The sequence below is a fragment of the Geotrypetes seraphini genome, chromosome 3, assembly GCF_902459505.1.
Source record: "Geotrypetes seraphini chromosome 3, aGeoSer1.1, whole genome shotgun sequence".
Taxonomy (NCBI): domain Eukaryota; kingdom Metazoa; phylum Chordata; class Amphibia; order Gymnophiona; family Dermophiidae; genus Geotrypetes; species Geotrypetes seraphini.
In genome coordinates this window covers 90,928,667-90,949,632 of record NC_047086.1, presented here as the reverse complement: position 1 = coordinate 90,949,632, position 20,966 = coordinate 90,928,667, and the positions used below count along the sequence as shown (strand labels likewise).

Genomic DNA, 20,966 nt, shown 5'->3' with positions numbered 1-20,966 from the left:
GTCAGATTGGGGCACCAGGATCGGGAGCTAGCTCGCCCCAGATCCGTCAGCTAAGGGCTGGAGCACAGGCTGCACGGTTCTGTAGAGTCGCGCCCGGGATTGGGACCAGATTGTGTACCTTCCCTGGGTTTTTTTTTTTTCTGGAGTTCCTGGTGGTCACTGGCTGGGGTGACTAGGTAGGTAAAGCAGTCAGAAGACTTGAAATCCAGTTTTACCAGCTTCCTGAGGTACAGATCTCCTTGCATACTGTGCTTAAGCTTGCCTGCCATTCTTTCTATTGCAGCACAGACCACTGTGAGTAGCTGTATGCACACTGGTTTAGCGACTTTGGAGGGTCCTAAACCCCCACTTATAAAAACACAAAATCGCTGTTTTCCCAGGCTGTTTTAGGGCAAAATTTAGGACACCCGCAATAGCCATCTTGGATTTTCTTTAAGTTTTCAAAAGTATATTTTTTGTACTTAGAAGCTTCGTTTTCACTCCAAATTTCACAGATGGCCTCCTCACACATGATGGCATGGATTCATGCCTTATTTGCGGTGGATGGCTGTCGGATTCACAGCTGCATTTCATATGCATCGCAGCCCATGAGGGGGGCAAGGTGTATGCGGATTCCATGCTTTCTACCTCCGGAGAGGCCCCCCTTACCGCTAATACTACCGGCGATGTGAAGAGCGCATCCTGTGACCCTAAAAAGGGTAAGGAAGATGCTTCTGTGAAACGCAAGCACAGTTCCGGGGAAAGTCTCAAATCTTCTAAGCACTCTAGATCTGATGCGCATAGAGCGGTCCTTGCCGCAGGGGACTTCTTTCCCACGGAATTTGTGAATATAATGTGTCGGGCATATTTGGTCAAAGTCCATGCCTGTGCCTTCATCTCAGAATCCAGCACAACAGGTGAGCCCTTCCCCGCCACTGGATTCCAGCATGTCTTTTGTGTTCGCTTATTGGGACCCGGAGAGTAGACAGGTGGTGCCTGCCATCGCGTATGCATCTCTTTCCATTCCCCTGTTGTCACAGGGCACCTCAGCAGCATCCGCTGATGTTGCTAACCTGGTGGACCTTCGTAGTAGATGATCCGTCTGTGCGCAGACAGTTCGAGCCAAACAATTTTACAGATATTATTGCAGAATCCCTGCAGGAATTGAACCTGCAGGCGGATCAACGTACCCAGGCGGAATATTCTCTGATGAGTGATCGAAGACCACTCTCCACCTCCTTTCAGAAGTCTTGGAGTCCCCTGAGGGTTCCATAAAATGTGCTAGGGCCATGGCGAGGCTTTATCCCATAACCCACTACAGGCTTAAAATGTTTATTTGCAATGTCTTAGCCATAAAATAGCATAAAATCATCATTCAGCTTTGAGTGCGGCGATGCAGGGAAGAAAACCTATGTTTGCGGGGATGGGGATGAAAAATGCCCTTCACTGCAGGGACAGGGATGAATATTTGTCCCCATGTCACTTTCTAGACAGTTAATTTTGATATCTAAATCATGTCCATTTATTCTATCCAAGCATAGCATTGATCCTAATGGAAGATTATTTCTTCTTCAAGAGAACATACACTTCCAATTACAGTACTTTATGCTTCCAATGTTGATACAGTCCCCTTTTTTGATCCTTGAATAATATTATTTCTGAAATGATTTTCCTTGGTGATTAACTGCACTCTCTAAATACAAGATAGATCTAACTTCAAAATCTTAGATGAAACTGGATATTCCAGATAAAAGCTTTATAGATACATAGGGTACTTTATACTACCAAGGGAGGAATACTACTTATTTTCCCATGCTCAAAGATCATTTTCTAAAATAGATCATTAGGAAATGTACAAATCTCATTCAGAATTTAATTCATGCCATATTGAGAATATTCTTATATTTGATCATGTTTCTATGTCCCAGTCTCTCCCTCTATTTTTATCTCTATGCTATCTTCCAGGTAATACCGTATAAGTTAGTTAATGGGCAGACATTGGCTCCTTGAAAGTTTAAAAAAAAAAAAAAAAAAAATGAATATTATGTTTATTGTCACAATCGTAAGGTAAGGGAATTTTTCAAGTACCTTTCTTATTTCTAATCTTAATGTATATTTTCTGTAAACCGCTTAGAACCTAACGGATGTAGCGGTATATAAGAAATAAATTACATTACATTACATTACATTAACAAAATATATTTTCTATGAATTTTGTAGTTGGAGATGCTTTATTGCTTTCTTTCTCATATGGAACCCCTTTTGCTTGGTTTGATAACACGTTCACTATATTGGTTATGTTCCGATTTAAAAATCCAATAAAATATCTCGTGACAAGACAAAACAAAATTCCACCATTTGAAACTCGGGGCTTGATCCATACTTTTTTAAATTTTCACCGTCAGTAACACCAAAGCAGACTGCGGTTACATATAACTTCTCAAAATAACTAGACTAGAAAACTAGTCCGCAGGTTTTCATTCCCGAATCTCTTATGAGTTAATACTATTTCACTAGAAGTCTACCGCTACATTTCTCCTACTTACGGAAATCTATGGAATCCAAGCACATCTTGCCAACTGTAAGATGGCCATCCAGAAGGGGCGGTCTTACCACAGTTAAGAGCCGGGTTTGTACCTTCTTTTTGTGTGAGGGTAGGGTCGCACGCGGCAAATTGCTTTCCTCCACCTCACTCGGCAGGCGGCTTTAGAACAACCCGTCCTCTTCTTATTGGCTGTCAACATGAATGAGCCTTAGCGTGGACCAATGAGTTGTAGACACGGCTGGAGCACGCATCCATATGACGTGATAGTGGAGTTTTGTCGCGCGCGCGGTGAAGGTAAAAGAAATTGTGGCCTGGTGGGAAGGAAGACGTCCAGCGGCATGAAGCGCTTCGTGTTTGGTACGGGCTCTGCTTTTCCTCGGCGCTGCTGCTGCTGCGTCGGAATATGTTGGTGTTCGTTATAGCGCATTTTGGGGCTCGTGTTGCTCTGGACTCGGGGCTTCTACTCGCATGCTCGTTTGTGATGCTGTTGGAGTCCTCTCCAATCTCCATCCTTTATGAGAGCAGTTCTGACTTGTATATTTATTTTATGCTTAAATGTGCCTTTAGGTCCTAACCCTTCCAACTTGCAATACATTATCTGTCTCTCATTCCTTCTGTAGCCTCTACCTCTTCATCCCTTTAGATTTTCCTTTGTGATCAGCATATATTGATTCACCATTTGTCCTGTGTTTTCTGCCATCATTAGATTGTAAGCTCTTTCCATCAGGGACTTTCTCTTGCCTGTTTAATATACAACGCAGTTCTATAGAAATAATAAATATAGTAGTAGTACGTATTTAAAGGTTATGTAATATAAATATAGTGGCTTATAATGCCCTGTGCGGGACGCTCTGTTTTAAACCCAACTAGTCTTGTCTTGAGTAGGTAGGTCTGCTTTTTGTAATGCATTGAAGTGACGAGTATTTTGAAAAGTGAAGTGTTTTCTTTGAACTTTAGAGGTTCAAGAAGGACGAGCACAGGATCTGTGAGGTTGAGAAGAGGGGTTTGGTCATACGGCCTTTATCCTGCTACCATAATACTGTATTTTTCTTCTGTTGCTGTTTACTTTGGTTGGATGGATGACTGGCTGTTCTCTATTTAAAAAAACAACCTTGTCCAACCATAAATACTTGTTGGGTGTTTTGGGTTTGTTTGGTTTTGTTTTTTTATTATTTGAATTGAATCTTGTTACTGGGTGTGTTTGTGGTGAACAGTGTTTGAGTGATGGTGACAGATAATAAATTGCTTGCTTTATCCGTGTTTGAATAGCACAGACTGGTATAATTTATTCATAATGCTCTTGCTTATTGATCCATAGCAGAACCTGTGTGATATGTACAATGAGAGGACTTCCAGCATTTTTTTTTAAGGGGACTCCCCCCCCCCACACACACACACACTCACTCTTTAACTTGTGTTGAAGTTGCTCCTCCCATTATTGTTTCTAAGAGGACAATATTTACTTCTGGATACAGTGGTATTTATAACTCTGGAAGTTATGCTCACAAAGTTAAAATGGATCTAGAGGCAGAGCTATTTAATGTCTGGTTGGCTAGACTAAAATATGAGGACATGCAAGGGGGGTGCTTGGAGTGGCTTAGCTGTCCATACAGTTGCTAGTTCTGCATCTTGAAGACTTTTTCTTTCTGGACAGTCTTGAATTTACTGGATTAAAAGCCTTTTAAGGGCTAAGCACAGTGGGTTAGATAGTACATAAGTGTTGTGTGCTTCCATGTGGAAGTTTCCTAGTTTGATTCTAGGCCAGAGCTTCTGTTCTTTCAGTTGGCTGTGCTATAGCATTCATAGATAGCTCCAGAGATTAAGAAGATACTGGTGACCATTATGGATGATGACTGACCTAGAAGTTCATAGTTACCATGCTCTGATTAGAGCCAGGCTGTTCAGCCCAAGATTGTTGTTAATGATCAACCAAAAATATTTGGGGAGGAGAGAGAGAAAATAGCAACCTATCCCTTGATGTCAGATCTCACTCTGATTTCAACTGAGCCGGTAAAATAAGAGCAGAAACAAACAGCTAGATCAAAACATTTTGAGAGTCTTGCTGGTATTAATTTGGAAGTCATCTTTGAACAAGAATGAATATTTTATATTTAATTTGGATTTATTTTACCACTTTTTGAATAAATTCACTAAATGTTGTCTATAGCAAGAGTAAGCTGAAGCTAGGCTATAGATAATTAAAAACAGCAAACATATTCAGCTAATACCGTATTTTCACGCATATAATGCGCATACGTGTATAACACGCATACGCGTATAGCGCACGGGAACAATGCATTTATGTAAAAAAATTCTATATAGCACGCACACGCGTATACCGCACATGCTGCTAAAACCTCCTCCCGCCACCCCCGCTTATTCCCTCTTCTGGCCCTGCGTCACTCCCCTCCCTCCCCCCACGATCCTACATCCCCTCCCCAGCACCACAGAGACATCGCTTACCCCGATTGGGCGCCAGTGCCAGTGCCCGAAGATCCTTCCTCGGCTGGGCTGGGCGGTGCGAGGGAGATCCTCCCTCTTCCCTGTGCTGGGCTGGACTGGGCTTTGAGCATTTGCGCATGCTCAAAGCCTTCTGGTCTCGCTCTCTACGAGATTCTCAGATCTCGTAGAGAGCGAGACCAGAAGGCTTTGAGCATGCGCAAATGCTCAAAGCCCAGTCCAGCCCAGCACAGGGAAGAGGGAGGTTCTCCCTTGCACCGCCCAGCCCAGGCGAGGGAGGATCTTCGGGCACTGGCACGTCCTGTGCATTGGTGCTGGTGCCGGTGCCCAATTGGGGTAAGCGATGTCTTTGCGGTGCTGGGGGGGGATGTAGGATCGCGGGGGAGGGGGGGTAATGCGAGCGGGGAGGAGGATGCCGGTTCGCAGGGGGGATGCTGGATCGCAATGTAAAAAAAAATTGTATAATGCGCTCACACATATAACGCGCATGGTTATGCTCGGTTTGTAAAATCGTGTATAACACGCACATTATATGCGTGAAAATACGGTACTTATTCTGGCAAAAATCATTATCTTGCACCTTTTCTGACTTCATGTGCAATTTTTCATGTGTAACTAACTCCTGTTATAATCATCTGTCTTCCCAACTCTGCTTACACCCTTTACTGTCTATTAAGATGACTTGATGTGTATTGTGTTGACATAAGTTAACATTCTAAACCATAGTATTTTTTTCCTCCATAAACATTCTTTGTGTGCGGGGTGGAACACAGAATCTGGTTTCATTCCTCTCCCTCCCCTAAGGATTTTATAGAAAAACTCAGCAGAAACATTTTTCTGCTTCAGTAAATAAGTATCTTTGAAATATCGCTTGCTATCAGCTTATTACATAAAACTGGCCTTGTGACAAATAACATTCTGCCTTTGATACTGTAAAAATGTAGTTGTGTAAGTGAAATGACAAGTTCCTTTCAATACTTGGTATCCCAGCAGCACCAATCTGGATATGTAGGGTTGTACTCCTTTTCCTTCCAGTAAATGGAGGTAGCTGAAATTCCCAGTGATAGTACCAGTATATAGGCTAGTGCTCCACTGGCTTTCCAGTATTTCTCTGCCTCCAGCAGATGGTAAAGTGTTCAGGCTGGTGCTTGTCCCAGGTCTAGCTCCCTGATGAACAGATCTGTTGACCTAGCACAGTGGTTGAGCCTGATAAACTTGCACCTGCCCCCAGGTCCATTAACTAGGACTACTCATGCGGAGCTAGGGATCTACACCCCTCAGCCAGCATTTAAGGGTGCCCACTAGATGGCAGTCGGGCTTGGTCTCCCATGGGGCCCTTTTGTGCTGGGGTGCGAGTCCCCAATTCATCCCCTTCCTCCCTGGTGGTGCCTTGTTCTGGCTAGTCAAGGTCTCCCAACAACAGAATTGGAGGATCTGGGTTTACTAGCTTTACTTTTAGATAGATCTTGAGCTGTATGTAACCGTGTTGAGTGTGGGAATAGCAGCTCAGCTGCTGGTTCCCTTTGCCCAGCTTATGATGAGCTGTTTGTCAGTGGAAATGGTCTGGGAAGGAGGGGGGAGGGTCAGGCTATACCAAATTGGAGGCTACTGGTTCTGCCTCTGATCAACCTCAGCTCCTTCATTGGCACTGTACAAGTGGGTACAACAGTTTCTGAGGGAAATGCTGCTCCACCCAACCCACATCAGTGCTGTGGGGGAGGAGCCCACCTCTGGACTTGATCCAGAACATCATACTCGTCATTAAGGAATGTGTAATTCAACAGAAATAAAGGCATTTATTTGGGTTGTCTGCCCTTTCAAAAATTTTCACTAGTTTTTTAAAAATGGGGCATGAATAATTATAATGTTATAACAGTGGTTCCTAAACTATTGTCAGTGTTTCAAATGAGGTAACCTTAGTAAATTTTCTCACAGAAATAAAGCAGAAACTGCCTTCCTCTTCCTTTGCTTCTGGATTTCCACTGTGACCAATGATCATAGTGGCAGTCAGCATGGTACACAGTGAGTTAATGAATCTTCATAGGCCCTCTTGCATGGGCTGCTTCTTAGACTAAAGCCCCATGAAGAGTACTAGGATCTGTAATTGTAAACTGGCCCACAGATTCTGCACTAACTTTTGCAACTACTACTGCTTTCTTGCTAGGGGAGGAGGCAGTAGAGACCTTTTTCAGGTTTCAATCATCTTATCATATGGGGTCATGTGACACTTCAGCTGTGATAAAACGGTGTGTATATATATATATATATATATATATATATATATATATATGTATGTATATATATAAGTGCTACTCCAACCGTTTATATGTTTATATATATATATATATATATATATATATATATATATATATATATATATATATAAACATATAAACGGTTGGAGTAGCACTTATATACTTATTTGTGTGCCTATGTACTGGCCTTGCTCAAACCCCAACAACTGTTGTAATTGCCTAATTCTTGCTTTTACAAAGCTGAGGTAGAAGTTTTTACTGTGGGCTAGTGAGGTAAATACTTTGTTACTCATAGAATTCCTATGAGCATCAGAGCATTTACCTTGCCGGCCCACAGTAGAAACCTCTAGTGCTGTTTAGTAAAACCTCAGCATAAATGAATTATACTAATTGATTATTTTTTATTTTTTTTTTTAGAAGATTTGGGTCATGCCAACAAGTTTTGGGAAAAAATATCATTAATAGAAAATGTATTTGTGTGGAAGGAAACAAGTTTGACAATAAAACTTTGTCCTTCTGTAGTTTCTATATTGCATTCTTAACACAATAGTATAATATATTCATTGTACTTTCTGGCAGGAGTTTGCAGTATGTGTTCAGCAATAACCAGAAATTTTCCTATTGTACAGCTATTGAATGTATTTTCTTCTTTGTTCCTTTTTTTTTTTATAGGTGCAGTGACCTGCACGTTGGTCTTGGCAGTGAATAGTTTATATTCCTCTAGTGATGATGTCGTACAACTAACACCCACAAATTTTAATAGTGAAGTAATTCAGAGCGACAGCTTATGGCTGATAGAATTCTATGCTCCATGGTAAGTACTGAAATGTGTTTGGTGTGTGTGGCGGGGGGGGGGGGTTCCCCCTTTTAATCCAACTGAATATAAGTATGTTTGCATGTACAGTGGGGTGGTTTGTCACAGTTGAAAGCTTCAGGATGTATGGCATACTATTTTTTAAAAATTTATAGATTTTCATATACATTCAAGCAAATATAAACTTGAAATAAGAAAACAGAAAACTAGAGTATTAGGCAATTATTTAAAGGAAAGTATAACAAACCTTTAGTCCACAATAATACATGAGGACCAATGGTAATATTTCACTTCAAATAGAAAAATTCTTGTACTAAGTGAAACACAAAAGCCTACTGTATATACTCTAATATAAAATGAGATTTTGGGGCTAAAGGGAGGAAGATGACTTCAGTTTATATTTGAATACAGTCAAACCTCGGTTTGCAAGTGTTTTGCAAGACTAGCAAAACATTCTCGCAAAAGTTGTCTCACAAACTGAGTGTTGACTCGATTTGCGAGCGCATCGCTCCCCCGGCCCCCCCCCCCCCAGCTCGAACTGGCACCCCCCTGCCCAAAACTTGAACTTCCCCCCCCCCCTGTCTGGCATCGGCACGCAGCCCACAGTACGTGCCAGTGCTGCTAGAAGATCTTCCTGGCTCTGCCGGCCTTGGGCATGCATCTGCGCATGGTCAAGGCCTTCTAATTCTTCCTCTCGCCGATAATCAAGGCCGACAGAAGCAGGAAGATCGTCTAGCGGCACTGGCACGTCCTGTGGGCTGTGTGCCAGTGCCAGACGGGGGGGTAAGTTCAAGTTGTTTGGGCGGGGGGGGGCCTTTGCAGGGGGGGGAACGTATCAAAACGAGTTTCCATTATTTCCTATGGGGAAACTCGCTTTGATATACGAGTATTTTGGTTTACAAGCATGCTTCTGGAACGAATTATGCTCGTAAACCAAGGTACCACTGTATATACTAAATACTGTATTTGAGTATATTAAATCCCTACAGCTGGTACATCATGCAAATTATGGGAATTAACCACTACCCTTTCCAACTACCTTGTCACCAAAAATTATTGCAGCTGTTTTGAATTGAAGAAAACATAACTTATCATTCTGTAATGTTCTTTCTGGATTCCATGCACTTGGTGTTCAATCCCAACCCGCAATCCAGAAGTTGCAGAAATCCAGCACTTTTCTGAGAATATGCTCCACCCCTTTAGTCTGAGAGCTAGCAATTTATACAATTTCTGCAAGCAAGCCGTGCTTAAGTCTTTTGCAGTTGCTCTTCTATTTCTTTTCTTTTTTTTTCGCTTAAGTTCAGTCGGTTGGCTTCAGTACCTTGAGACCCTTCTGGTGGTTCCATATTGGAGGAAAGGACGTAGTACTGCAGAGCCAGACTGCTGCTTCACAGAGAAACTCTGGTGGATCTGTAGAGTCAGCCTGCTATGTGCCATTATTCTTTAACTTGGGGTTCCTTCCCCTGGGAGTTCACTTGCCTGCTGACCTTGTCACAGGTTTCAAGCACAGGCTGTGTGCGTCTAGAGCAGAACCCCCGGGTTTTAAGGCGCAGGCTGCTTTTTGTGCCCCCGACCACGTTGCGAGGATCCGTGGGGGCAGAAGTCTAACTGGCAGTTAGAAGATCTTCAAGTCTGGGCATTTGGAGCAGTTTCTGAGGTAGAAAAATATTTCCTTCTATTCTGACACTGTGAAAAGTGCTGACAGGCTGGTACTGCAGAAACGGAGTAACCTTCCATTCTTTCCTATGGGAACTTTTGGGGTGGATTATTAGTCATTTAAAACTATTTTTTCAGTTTCTGAGGGTAGGGTTCAGGTCCCCCCACATTCACAGACCCCAAATCGCTATCTTATTTCCGTTGTTTATTTTTGCTGTTTGGTGCGAATTCGTGGCGACTGCCATCTTGGATTTTAAAAATGATCTTTTTCTAACTTATTTCTGCCCCCAAAATCTTAATTTTGATACAAAATCATTAGGATCTGGGGAGTCTATCCCAAATCTGTCTAATTTTTACATTGTTTGCGCCAGATCCACAACCATGTACTGCGTGCTGTAGTATGCTGGGGGAGGGGGCGGGAGCTTCTGACTTCGAGGGCAGAGGAGGGGTGCTTCTGTCCTGGGCGCCTCTCACCCTTGCTATGCCACTACTTCAAGGGATCTTCAAGGGACATGAGGGCAGTAGATTCCAGTGGATATATAGTGAGGTTTAGATTCAACAGGGCTGCAACTAAGCCTAGATGTGTTCAATCAGCTGAATCAAAATATTACTGGGTGCTGCTGGCCATGATTCTTCGTCAAAACACTGCAATCAGGTTACTTGGTCAAAACAGTCACAGTCAGGTTACTTCATCATGGCTCAAAATTTGATCATGTCACACCTCTCCTAAAGGATGAGCATCTTCCCATCTCTTATCGTATTTCCTTTAACATTTTATGCCTGTTATTATATAAACCGTATATGGTATATAATTTTATTTAAAAATTTATCAAATGGCCTTTTTCCTTCGTATTCAGTCTCTTGTTACAATACTCCCCACAAAGAACTCTTTGATCTTCCCAACACCAGCTGTTAAGTTGTCCCTTCACAAAGAACTCTTTGATCTTCCCAACACCAGCTGCTAGTTGTCCCTTCATTTAGACAATTATTTTTTGATAACCACAGGGATTTTTCATTCTCCATTATGGCTCACACTCTCTGGCACTCACTCCCTTTTCTATTAGAGAATGACACGGTGACAAAATTAATCACCGTTCCTGTCCCCGCGGATAACCGCGGGAAATAATCCCATGTCATTTTCTAGTGTCTATTTCAACCTTGGTCCTTCTACACTAGCATTCTTCAAAGCAAAGCTTGCGGGTCGGTGGTTGTGACCATTCATACTCTGATTCTTCCCTCTCTCCTTAAAGAATGACATGAAGATTGTTTACCGCGGTTATCCGCGGGGACGGGGACGGTGATGAATTTTGTCACCGTGTCATTCTCTATTTTCTATCTCTGCACCGAGAGTTCATATTTGACATTCAAAACTCAATTGAAGGCATATTTTTCACAGGCATTTTGCACATAACATCATAGATATGGGTTGACTGAGTAAATGGATACATTTTTTTCCACCCCATACCTCTTACCTTTTTCCTTTCCCTTTACCTAGACTTATTGTAACCAGTCCATACCTTTTTTGCCCTTCATGTCTCCAGTTTGTCTTTAGTATTTAGTAACCAGTTTGTGTTTGATTCCCTCCTTTTAATCTTTTATATTGTAAACCGCTTAGATTTTAACCTTGGTTTATATATGTGGTATATCAAAAATTGAAATTGGTCCAGTTTCAGAACAATGGGATACCCCAGAAAGCTCTTTCCAGCCTGCTAAAACAGTGGCTCCTGATTTTCAGCAGGTTTTTTGAACAGTCTAAGGTGGATTCCGCTTTGGTGCTGGTTAACCGGTGCACAGCCCTCCCTAGTGATGGGGAAGTGATGATTCAGGATTTTCGAAATCACAGGGTGGACATTGTGAAAAAGCCTTTTGAAGTGGGGTCTTTAAGTATTAAGGCGGCGGCTGCCGGTCATGCCAGTTTGCGCATTGCCACCTCTGTGGAGGTGTATGCCTATCCTCCACTGGTGATGGATGGTGTGGATTCTGTGGCAGATGCCATTTAGGATCTCATTTGAGTTCTTAGTAAAGTCTCTGCTTATGCAGTGACTGTGCACTGGACATTTTAGATTCGTCATTGGGCTGGGGATGCTGCCTCAAAGGCCTCTTTAAGCAGACTTCCTTTCAAGGGCTAGCTTTTTTGGTATAGGGCTAGATGACCTCATGTCCAGTATTGTTGAATGTTGCCCTCAGTCTCTCCCTGTGAACGAGTTTAGCCAAACGTCAGGAGGAGATGTAGTAGTTTTCATCCTCCCAGAGATATTCCCAGGGCTACCACCCTCATTACCACAGTTTCAATTCCAGGCATCCTCAGGTCTTGGGTTCCTGAACAGCGGCTGCGCCTGAAAAGCCCTCAATATCACAGGGGTAGGTGGGGTTTTCCTCATTTTGGAGACCGACTTTCTCAGTTTTCTCAAACTACATTTGCATTTCATCGGATCAATGTATGATGGATGTCATTCAGGAGGCAGGATAGACTTCTTTACCTGTTTCAGGATTTGTTTCTGGACTCTCCATCAAGTCTACTGGAAATGGAGTCCTGGGTCAACGCTACAACGTCTCTTAGACATTGGAGAGATGGAACCCGTTCCAGAACACCAATAGGCTTAGACCAGTGGTCTCAAACACAAACCCTTTGCAGGGCCACATTTTGGATTTGTAGGTACTTAGAGGGCCTCAGAAAAAAAATAGTTAACGTCTTATTAAAGAAATGACAATTTTGCATGAGTAAAACTCTTTATAGTTTATAAATCTTTCCTTTTGGCTTTCCTTTTGGCTAAGTCTTAATAATATTGTAATTTATAGTTAGACATATGATCAAGAAACTGTTTATTTTACTTTTGTGATTATGATAAACATAGTACCTGGCGGGCTGTGAGTTTGAGACCACTGGCTTAGGCAGATACTCCTTGTAATTCTTCATACCAAAGAAAGGTTCAGAACGCTGGAGACCCATTCTGGATATAAAGTCGGTCAGCCACTTCTTACGGATTTCTCATTTCCACATGGAAACAGTAGGCACAGTCATAGCTGCTGTCTCTCCAGGAGCATTTCCAACATCCTTGGATATTAATGAGGCTTTCCTCCCTTTTTCAAATCTATCCAGAGCATTGCAGGTTCCTGTGTTTCCATGCTCTGCAATAGCATTTCCAGTTCACAGCTCTTGCCCTTTGGCCTCACAATGGCATCCTGCACTTTCACCAAGGTGCTTGAGCTTACAGCGGCTTTTCTCCACCGGCAGGGGATCCAGATAGTTCCTTTCTTGAACGACTGGTTGAGCCAGGCTCTTGTCAGGAGTGCAATAGTGTGGTGCACACGGTGGTGTCTCTGCTGCAGGTGTTGAATTAGATTGTCAACTTCAGGAAGAGCCACTTGACACTCTCCCAATCCATGGGGTGTCTGGGCCTTCTCTTTGATACCAGACAGGGTCGTTTCTTACAAGGCACACAGACAAACTTCTGAATCGGATCAGAGAACTTTTGGACTGTCTTGCTCCCATTGCCTGGCATTATCTGCAGTTTCTGGGGTCCATGGTAGCATCCTTGGAAGAGGTCCCCTGGGCCAGAGGGCACATGCGCCCTTTACAGGAGTCCCTCCTCTCTCAGTGGTCTCTGCAAAGTCATCCCCTTCAGATGCAGTTCCCCTGGACGGAGCTAGCTCACAGCAGCTTCAGGAGGAGGCTCTCTGCCAGGGCCGGCTTCTTTGTATTTCAGAGTGGACCAGCCTGCTGGGTTGGGACGCTCATTGCGGGAATCACTCTGTTTAGAGGCAGACTCCTCATCGGAAGTGTTGGTCAATCATTTGGCTGGAGCTCAGGGCAATTCTGCTGGGGTTACTTGCTCTCCAGCCTTCTGGAAGGAGAAGCAGTGTGAGTATTCTCAGATGACAAGGCAGTGGTGTATGTACTTCGATCAGGGAATACTAGAAGCGCTCCCTTGGGCCAATATGCTCGCATGCTGTTTTGCTGGGCAGCAGCCCATCTTCTGTCTTTTTCTAAGCAGCCCATGTGGCTGGAGTCAACACTGTTCAGGCAGACTTCTTCAGCCGACAGGTCCGGGACCCAGGAGACTGGTCCCTCTCGCAGAAGGCATTCCACCTGATCGTACAGCATTGGGGACAGCCTCAGATGAGCTTCTGGCTTCAGCAGAGAACTTGAAGGCCAGGTGCTTTTTTTCATTTGACGACTATAGCGCAGAAGTCTGGGGCTGGACTCCTTTATTCAGCCCTGGCTGTCTCATGAGCTCTTGAATGTGTTCCCTTCATGGCCTGTGGTTGGTTGGGTCATCCGCTGGATAGCAACGCACCCTACCCTCGTGCTTCTAGTAGCTTCAAGCTAGCCTCATCGCCCATGGTATGTGGATCTCGTATGTTTTATTAAAATGCTTAGGGACTTCGGTTTTTGGAAATACCCTACTAAACTAACTTTGTCTTAGCAGGTTAAGCCATTAAAATGTTAACTTTAATCTTGGCTTATTGTTTCATTGGAGTGTTTCATGAGACTTTGAAAATGTTGAAGAGGAATGGTAGGTGAGAATTTATCCCTCTGCAGCCTCATCAAAAAGTTAATTGTTCAGGCAGTTACTACTATTCCCTCCAAAGCTGGCACTGGCATTGAAGCAATCTTATACTCAGCCCGGAGGATCGAATTCCTCCCCCTGACCCAGGCAGGCAGTTGAGCCCTGAACAATTGACCACAGCATCTGTGGATACAAATGGTGTCGAAGGAGGGAATGTTTCATGGATCTACTGTGGCACATCGGGACAAAGGACCTGCAATAGAGAGGAGTCTGGCAGCAGAGAGCATTGGCTTCTAACAAAATCTTTCTGCTGTGGAATATTGTCTGAAGGCTTATGGAGGAGGTGAGCCTGTAATACCAACAAATCAAGTTTGTTCCCTTTGAGGGCAGATTTTGAGTTCTTAATGATGCCTAGGATAAGAACATAAGAAATGCCGCTGCTGGGTCAGACCAGTGGTCCATCATGCCCAGCAGTCCGCTCACGCAGCAGCCCTTTGGTCAGAGACCAGCGCCTTACTGAGACTAGCCCTACCAGCGCATGTCCTTGTTCAGCAGGAACTTGTCTAACTTTGTCTTGAATCCCTGGAGGGTGTTTTCCCCTATGACAGACTCGAGTGTTCCAGTTTTCATCCACTCTCTGGGTGAAGAAGAACTTCCTTACATTTGTACGGAATCTATCCCCTTATGCCCTCTCGTTCTCCCTACCTTGGAGAGGGTGAACAACTTGTCCTTATCTACTAAGTCTATCCCCTTCAGTATCTTAAATGTTTCGATCAGGTCCCCTCTCAGTCTCATCTGTTCGAGGGAGAAGAGGCCCAGTTTCTCTAATCTTTCACTATATGGCAGCTCCTCCATCTTAGTCGCTCTTCTCTGGACCCTTTTGAGTAGTACGTGTCCTTCATGTACGGTGACCAGTGCTGTATGCAGTACTCCAGGTGAGGGTGCATCATGTCCCAATACAACGGCATGATAATCTTCTCCGATTTGTTCGTGATTCCCTTCTTTATCATTCCTAGCATTTTGTTTGCCCTTTTTGCCGCCGCCGCACATTGCATAGATGGCTTGATCGACTTGTCGAACTTAACTCCCAAGTCCCTTTCCTGGGAGTTCTCTCCAAGTACCGCCCCAGACATCCTTCCAGTTTAGCTTTAGACTATCTGAGAAGCTGTGGTTTGACTGGAGACACTTTTTGAGTGTAAATCGAGTATGGATGTTATACAAGACTGTAAGTCTAAGTTAGTTACTTAGAAGGCTAAGAGCTTTGAATTGGAGAGGAAGCGTGATGATTTTTGGCGTGATTGTGTAAACATGAAGGCAATGAATAGGACTACCACTCAAGGAATGGTTAGCCTGACTAATAACATGGAGAACTTTGCCAGAAGATTAAATCTAATCTATAAAGTCCTCAAATCTGAGAATATAGCATCCATGGAATTTTTTAAGAAGTATCTTAAGTGATATCTTTGGTGTCATGAAAAAAACTCTATCTCCTAGATGGGTATATTTTATGCCAGATTAAAATTGCCAAGAAACCAGACTGGAAGAACTATCGGTGGACAGTTTAAATGTCTCACAGTTGAGAGAGATCTTTGGATGAAGAGTGTTTTTGGGCCTCTCTACTGGTGACATTTGTACTGGAACCAGATAAAGAATGGTTCCCGAGTTAAATTTTAGGAATCGTGATAAGTTGTTTTGAGGGAAAAGGTCTGGGTATTTCCTGATATTTGTGATGAGATGACAAGAGAAGAGAAATCAATTTTTGCAAATGTGCCAGGAGGTTATTTCTCTTGGAGTATACTTTTTATGTTTTCCTTGTAAATGTTTAATTCATTTGAATCGGAATAAATTTACGTTTTCTATGATCCTAAACAACTGAAGGCATTTCTGGATAACACATGTTCTATTCAACTACCCTAGAGTTGGTACTGTATGATGTTAAAATTGGAAAAGTCTTAAATTGAATTCATACATAACCTGCTAGATACTTTTTTTTTTCCTTACATTTCATTTATTTGAAGGATTTGTTTTTGCACTATATGCCTTATTTATTTTCCTTAATGAGGTATTCTTTCTTATTTGTGTACTTGTGCTAGTTAAACCTTTTGTTGTAATTAGTTTCTAATTTTCTTTCTGTAGTATTCTTTTATAAATAGCTCTATTTCTCATGCACAATTAGTAAATGCTCATATTATTAAAAGCAATAAATATAATAGAAAAGAAATCACAGTGGCTTGAACTAAAGCTTCCTCCACTGTCGAGCAGCTTCCTGAAGAGAATCTAGATCCACTACTCTTCCACTCCTGAGGGGAGACTGTCCTCCCTCCAAACTGCTGGGCATCTGTTTACTTGGGGTGCCAAACGCTGCTCTGAGCTAAGCGAAGCATATCTTCCAGTAACCACTCCTTTGATAAAACAAACTTGCCACATTTGTAGGTGGTATTGGCTCTTAAACCCATTCTGATCTGTTTGTAAAGCTTGTTAAGAATGACACCTGCATGGGATATTTCTTTTTGAGCCAAGAGTAGAACCCTTCCCCTTTTAAAATGTGTTTTTTTTTTGTCAGACAAGTATGTTTTCACAAAGGTTTGTGAAGAGGATTCAGTGACATGATCAGTTTCCTCAATTTGCATTTTAATTTGCCTTCCCTCTGGAACTCACTCCCAGACTTCATCCCTTCTGAACAATTATTTCTCTCAAAGTATTATTGAAGACTCATTTCTTCTCTTTATCTTCTAGTGGGGCCAGCTGATGTTTGTTGCTGGTTAGCTTGGGGACAACAGGCAGACAGAATAGCTTTGTTTTTATTTTATTGTGTGGTGCATATGTGACTGGTATTCCTTTCCTTTAAATACTTTTGGAGTTACTTTCCCTCTTTGGTTTGTTTTTATTTTGTAAACCGCTTAGATCTTTAATTGGTACATGCAGTAAGTATAAGTCAATAAAACAATAATAACTAGGAAGACTGAAAAATAATTATGCAGTAGCTCTGTGGACAAACTTCATTCAACTTTTGACAGATGTGTGCTTTTAATCAGTCATTCTAACCTCTTCATATTGCAAAGATTTTCTGATGTGTAATAAATGTTTATCCTGTTTTGTCTGAAAATATTTTTCAAAAGGTGTGGTCATTGTCAAAAACTAACCCCAGAGTGGAAGAAAGCAGCAAAAGCATTAAAAGTAAGTTGAGTCTTCCTGGAAACTTAAGTCATTATTTTTTGTGGGGCTTTTTCATACAATTTTAAGATTAGATAATTTGCAAATATACTTATTCTATTGCATCCCTCCAGACCAACACAGAGTAATGAGTTATGCTCCTCTGCTAACAGGTAGAGACTGAGAATTCCTGACTTCTAAGTTACCTATAAGTGGGCTGTTCAATGCCCCTAGAGTCAGTCATTCAGCAGGCAGTAGTGGTAAGTCTGCTGTCCCTGGGTTGATGCTAGGCCTTTTTGAGGGAGATAGGGAGTTTTCATCTTTTTCTCCTTTGTCTTGTCTAATCTCTTTGCTCATTTTGGGAGGGGGGTGGGTGGATGGGTGTAACATTGTATCCAGTCAAAAGCGCGAGACAATCATGCGCGGACAAACCCGCCCAGACAATTGCACGACGTCAGTGTGCTGGATTTCAATACTATGTTAAAGTGCTCCGAGGGGGTGTGTGGTTGAAATGTTGGCGCTTCCATTGGGGGGTGGGGGGAACACCCCCCCATTACAGAGGAAACAGTAATTTTTCCCTAAAAATCAGGGAAAAAGGCTGTTTCCTCTAAAGGGGGGAGTTCTGTGTTGGGGTTGTGTGTGGAATAAATATTTTCCTCTTGGTAGTTTCCTTGGCCTCAGGGTGGGGGTGTTACACTCAGGTGGCTGAGTCATAGTAACATAGTAGATGACGGATGATAAAGACCCAAATGGTCCATCTAGTCTACCCAACTTGATTAAATCTAAAAATTTGTGTGGGGGGTTTCTTCTTTTTTTTTTTTTTTTTTTTTTAATTATTTATTTATAAAATTTTCCATTTTAATACAAACATTACATTATACAATGCAAAAGATCCAGAAACAATATTCAACAAAACTTGTAAAGAAAAACATTATATCTTATTTAGTCCACAATTTAAACCACAATTTAAAGATCAAGAAAGGAAATAAACTTCCAAAACAGTAGTAGTAACACAATCAACTAATCAAGGTCACGGCATTAGATTCCCAAATTACAGCCAGCTAGCAAGTCATACATTACTAGGCATGGTTACCATTTTCTCTTTTGATCCAATAAATTCCAAAAGTTGTTTGGGCTCAAAGAAAAGAAAATTCTAATCTTGAAAAGATACATAACACTTTGCAGGAAATTTAACAAGAAAAGTAGCCCCCAGAGCCAGGGTCCTTGACTTCAAGGACAAGAACTCCTTCCTACGTCTCTGGGTCATCTGAGCTAAATCTGGAAAAACTCGAACATTAGAACCCAAAAACTTATCATTTATATGTCGAAAATACATACGAAGAATAAATTCCCTGTCACTCTCCAAGGCTAAAGTTAACAACATGGTAGTTCTTTGAGTGACAACCTCAAGGGAATTTTCCAGAAATGAAGACAAATTCAAATCCACTACTTTATCCACTGGGGTTTCTAGAGGTGTGGATTCCCCTTGTGTTGTCTTTAAATTCAAGTAGTAAGCTCTAACAATCGGAGGTAAGTTTTCTGATGGAATGGCTAAAGTCTCTCGGAAATATTTCCTAGCCATCTCAACTGGTGAAATAATAGGACACTTAGGAAAATTCAAAAATCTTAAATTATTTTTCCTCAGTTGGTTTTCGAAATTTTCCATCTTATGGGAAACATAAGATCTCTCCTTAATCATTTCCACTTGAACCTTCTTTACTTCATTCAAATTATTTTCCTGTTTCTCCAACCTTTCCAATGTTTTCCAACATTAGTGAGAAACACCCCTTGTTGCTCCACCTTGGAGAAAACAGTTCCATAATCTGTTTTAATTGTAGATAAAGTCAATTTGAGATTGGAATCCATGACTGATATGGCCTGCCATAGCGCCTCCATGTCTATCTTATCTGGTTTCTTCATCTCCCCAAAACTGATAGTATTCCCTCCCGAGGCACCTCTCACCTCTTCTTCCAAAGTGCAGGGGATTTCTTGATGGCTCCCATCTCCTCCTTCCGTTGAAAGGCTTGATAGGGATGTCCCTCCAATGCTGGAATCACTCTCTCCCTCTCGGGACTGTCTGGTTCCAAGCAATCCCTGCACTTGTGCACTTCCGGGCTGGGGAGGAACCAGCCTCTGGTCCGGACTCAAAGTAGTCCGACTCTCTGCGCTGAGGTTCGCCGAAAGATCCGGATTCCCTCCCGAAGTAACTGGGGTCACCTCACCCATGCGAGCAAAGGCGCTCGTTATGGTAGACTGAATCAGCCGTTGAACGGGTTCAGCCGCCGGAGGAACAACACGGGAGACTCCCTTCCTCTTCCCCATGTCGCCACCGGAGAAGAGACACCAACGCAGATTCAGGTACAAACGAGCAGAGAGCTCGCTCAGGCGTCCGCTCCCGACGCCATCTTGATCTCAACTTGCTCGCTCAGGCGTCCGCTCCCGACGCCATCTTGATCTCAACTCGGGTTTCTTCTTCTTAGCTATTTCTGGGCAAGAATCCAAAGCTCTGCCCAGTACTGTTCTTAGGTTCAAACTACTGAAGTCTCTGTCAAAGCTCACTCCAGTCCATCTACACCAGGGGTCTCAAAGTCCCTCCTTGAGAGTCGCAATCCAGTCGGGTTTTCAGGATTTCCCCAATGAATATGCATGAGATCTATATGCATGCTCTGCTTTCAATGCATATTCATTAGGGAAATCCTGAAAACCCGACTGGATTGCGGCCCTGATCTACACCTTCCCAGCCATTGAAGCCATCCTTCACCAAACGGCCATATACAGAGGCCCTGCAGGTCTGCCCAGTACTGTCCTTAGTTCTTCAATATTTACTGTTTTCTGATTCTAGATCCTCTTATCTGATTTTGTAGACAAAACTCAAATACTACACCCCACTCAAATGGGATTCTGCAGAAATAACTCTACAGAACACTCTCTCTTTTGGGTCTTACTACAACTATCCAATACTACCTTGATTAACATAGCTCAGTTATTCTTATTTCTTTGGATATTGTAGTAGCATTTGACACTATAGATCATCGACTTTTACTTCAAAGATTGACCTCTATTGGTATTATGGGCCAAATTCTTGAATTGTTTTGTTCCTGTTTTTCTTGTGGAACTTCAACTGTAAATTTCAATAATTCTGTCTCTAATCCTTTTCAAAACAACTTCGGTATTCCAGAAGGATCCATTCTATCTCCATTACTTTTTAATATCTACCTTGCCCCGCTGCTAACTCTCTGTCAATCAGCTTCTCAATCTTTGTCTATGCTGATGATCTTCAAATTCTTCACCCTATTGATCCCTCCAAACACAATGATATGACCATCAATTCTAAGTTAGAAAAAAATCAGAGATTTGGTTAATTACATTATATGTTATCTTAGTATCACAAAATCCAGCAGTGTCCTTTTCCCATGGAAAGATAATCCTCAACTTTCAGCTCCATTATCTATCCAAAATATCCCAATTGAAGTTGTTTCATCAATGTGTCATCATTGATAAGCTAACCTATCATCCCCAAATTGGTGCTCTCGTTAAACTGTTTTTATAAACTAAAAATAAGATCTTTAGTCCCTCTCCTAGATACTCCTAGT

General features: G+C 42.3%; 1 protein-coding gene and 1 long non-coding RNA gene across 5 annotated transcripts in view; one reads left to right on the top strand and one right to left on the bottom strand.

Moving 5' to 3' along the window:
- The window catches only part of LOC117357927, a 60,097-nt gene extending 57,435 nt beyond the window's left edge, over nt 1-2,662 (bottom strand). For all 3 annotated transcript variants that reach the window (XR_004538902.1, XR_004538900.1, XR_004538901.1), the window contains exon 1: nt 2,526-2,662. This is a non-coding gene — a long non-coding RNA (uncharacterized LOC117357927). The remainder of the gene's footprint in view (nt 1-2,525) is intronic.
- A 55-nt stretch (nt 2,663-2,717) lies between these two features.
- The window catches only part of PDIA6 (protein disulfide isomerase family A member 6), a 102,576-nt gene continuing 84,327 nt past the window's right edge, over nt 2,718-20,966 (top strand). The window contains exons 1-3 of one of the 2 annotated variants that reach the window (XM_033939204.1): nt 2,718-2,818; nt 7,912-8,053; nt 17,340-17,397. In XM_033939204.1, the coding sequence (XP_033795095.1) occupies nt 2,746-2,818; nt 7,912-8,053; nt 17,340-17,397 (273 nt within the window). In that variant the 5' untranslated portion in view covers nt 2,718-2,745. Of the gene's footprint in view, nt 2,882-7,911; nt 8,054-17,339; nt 17,398-20,966 lie in introns of both variants that reach the window. The other variant, XM_033939203.1, reaches the window with a different exon arrangement.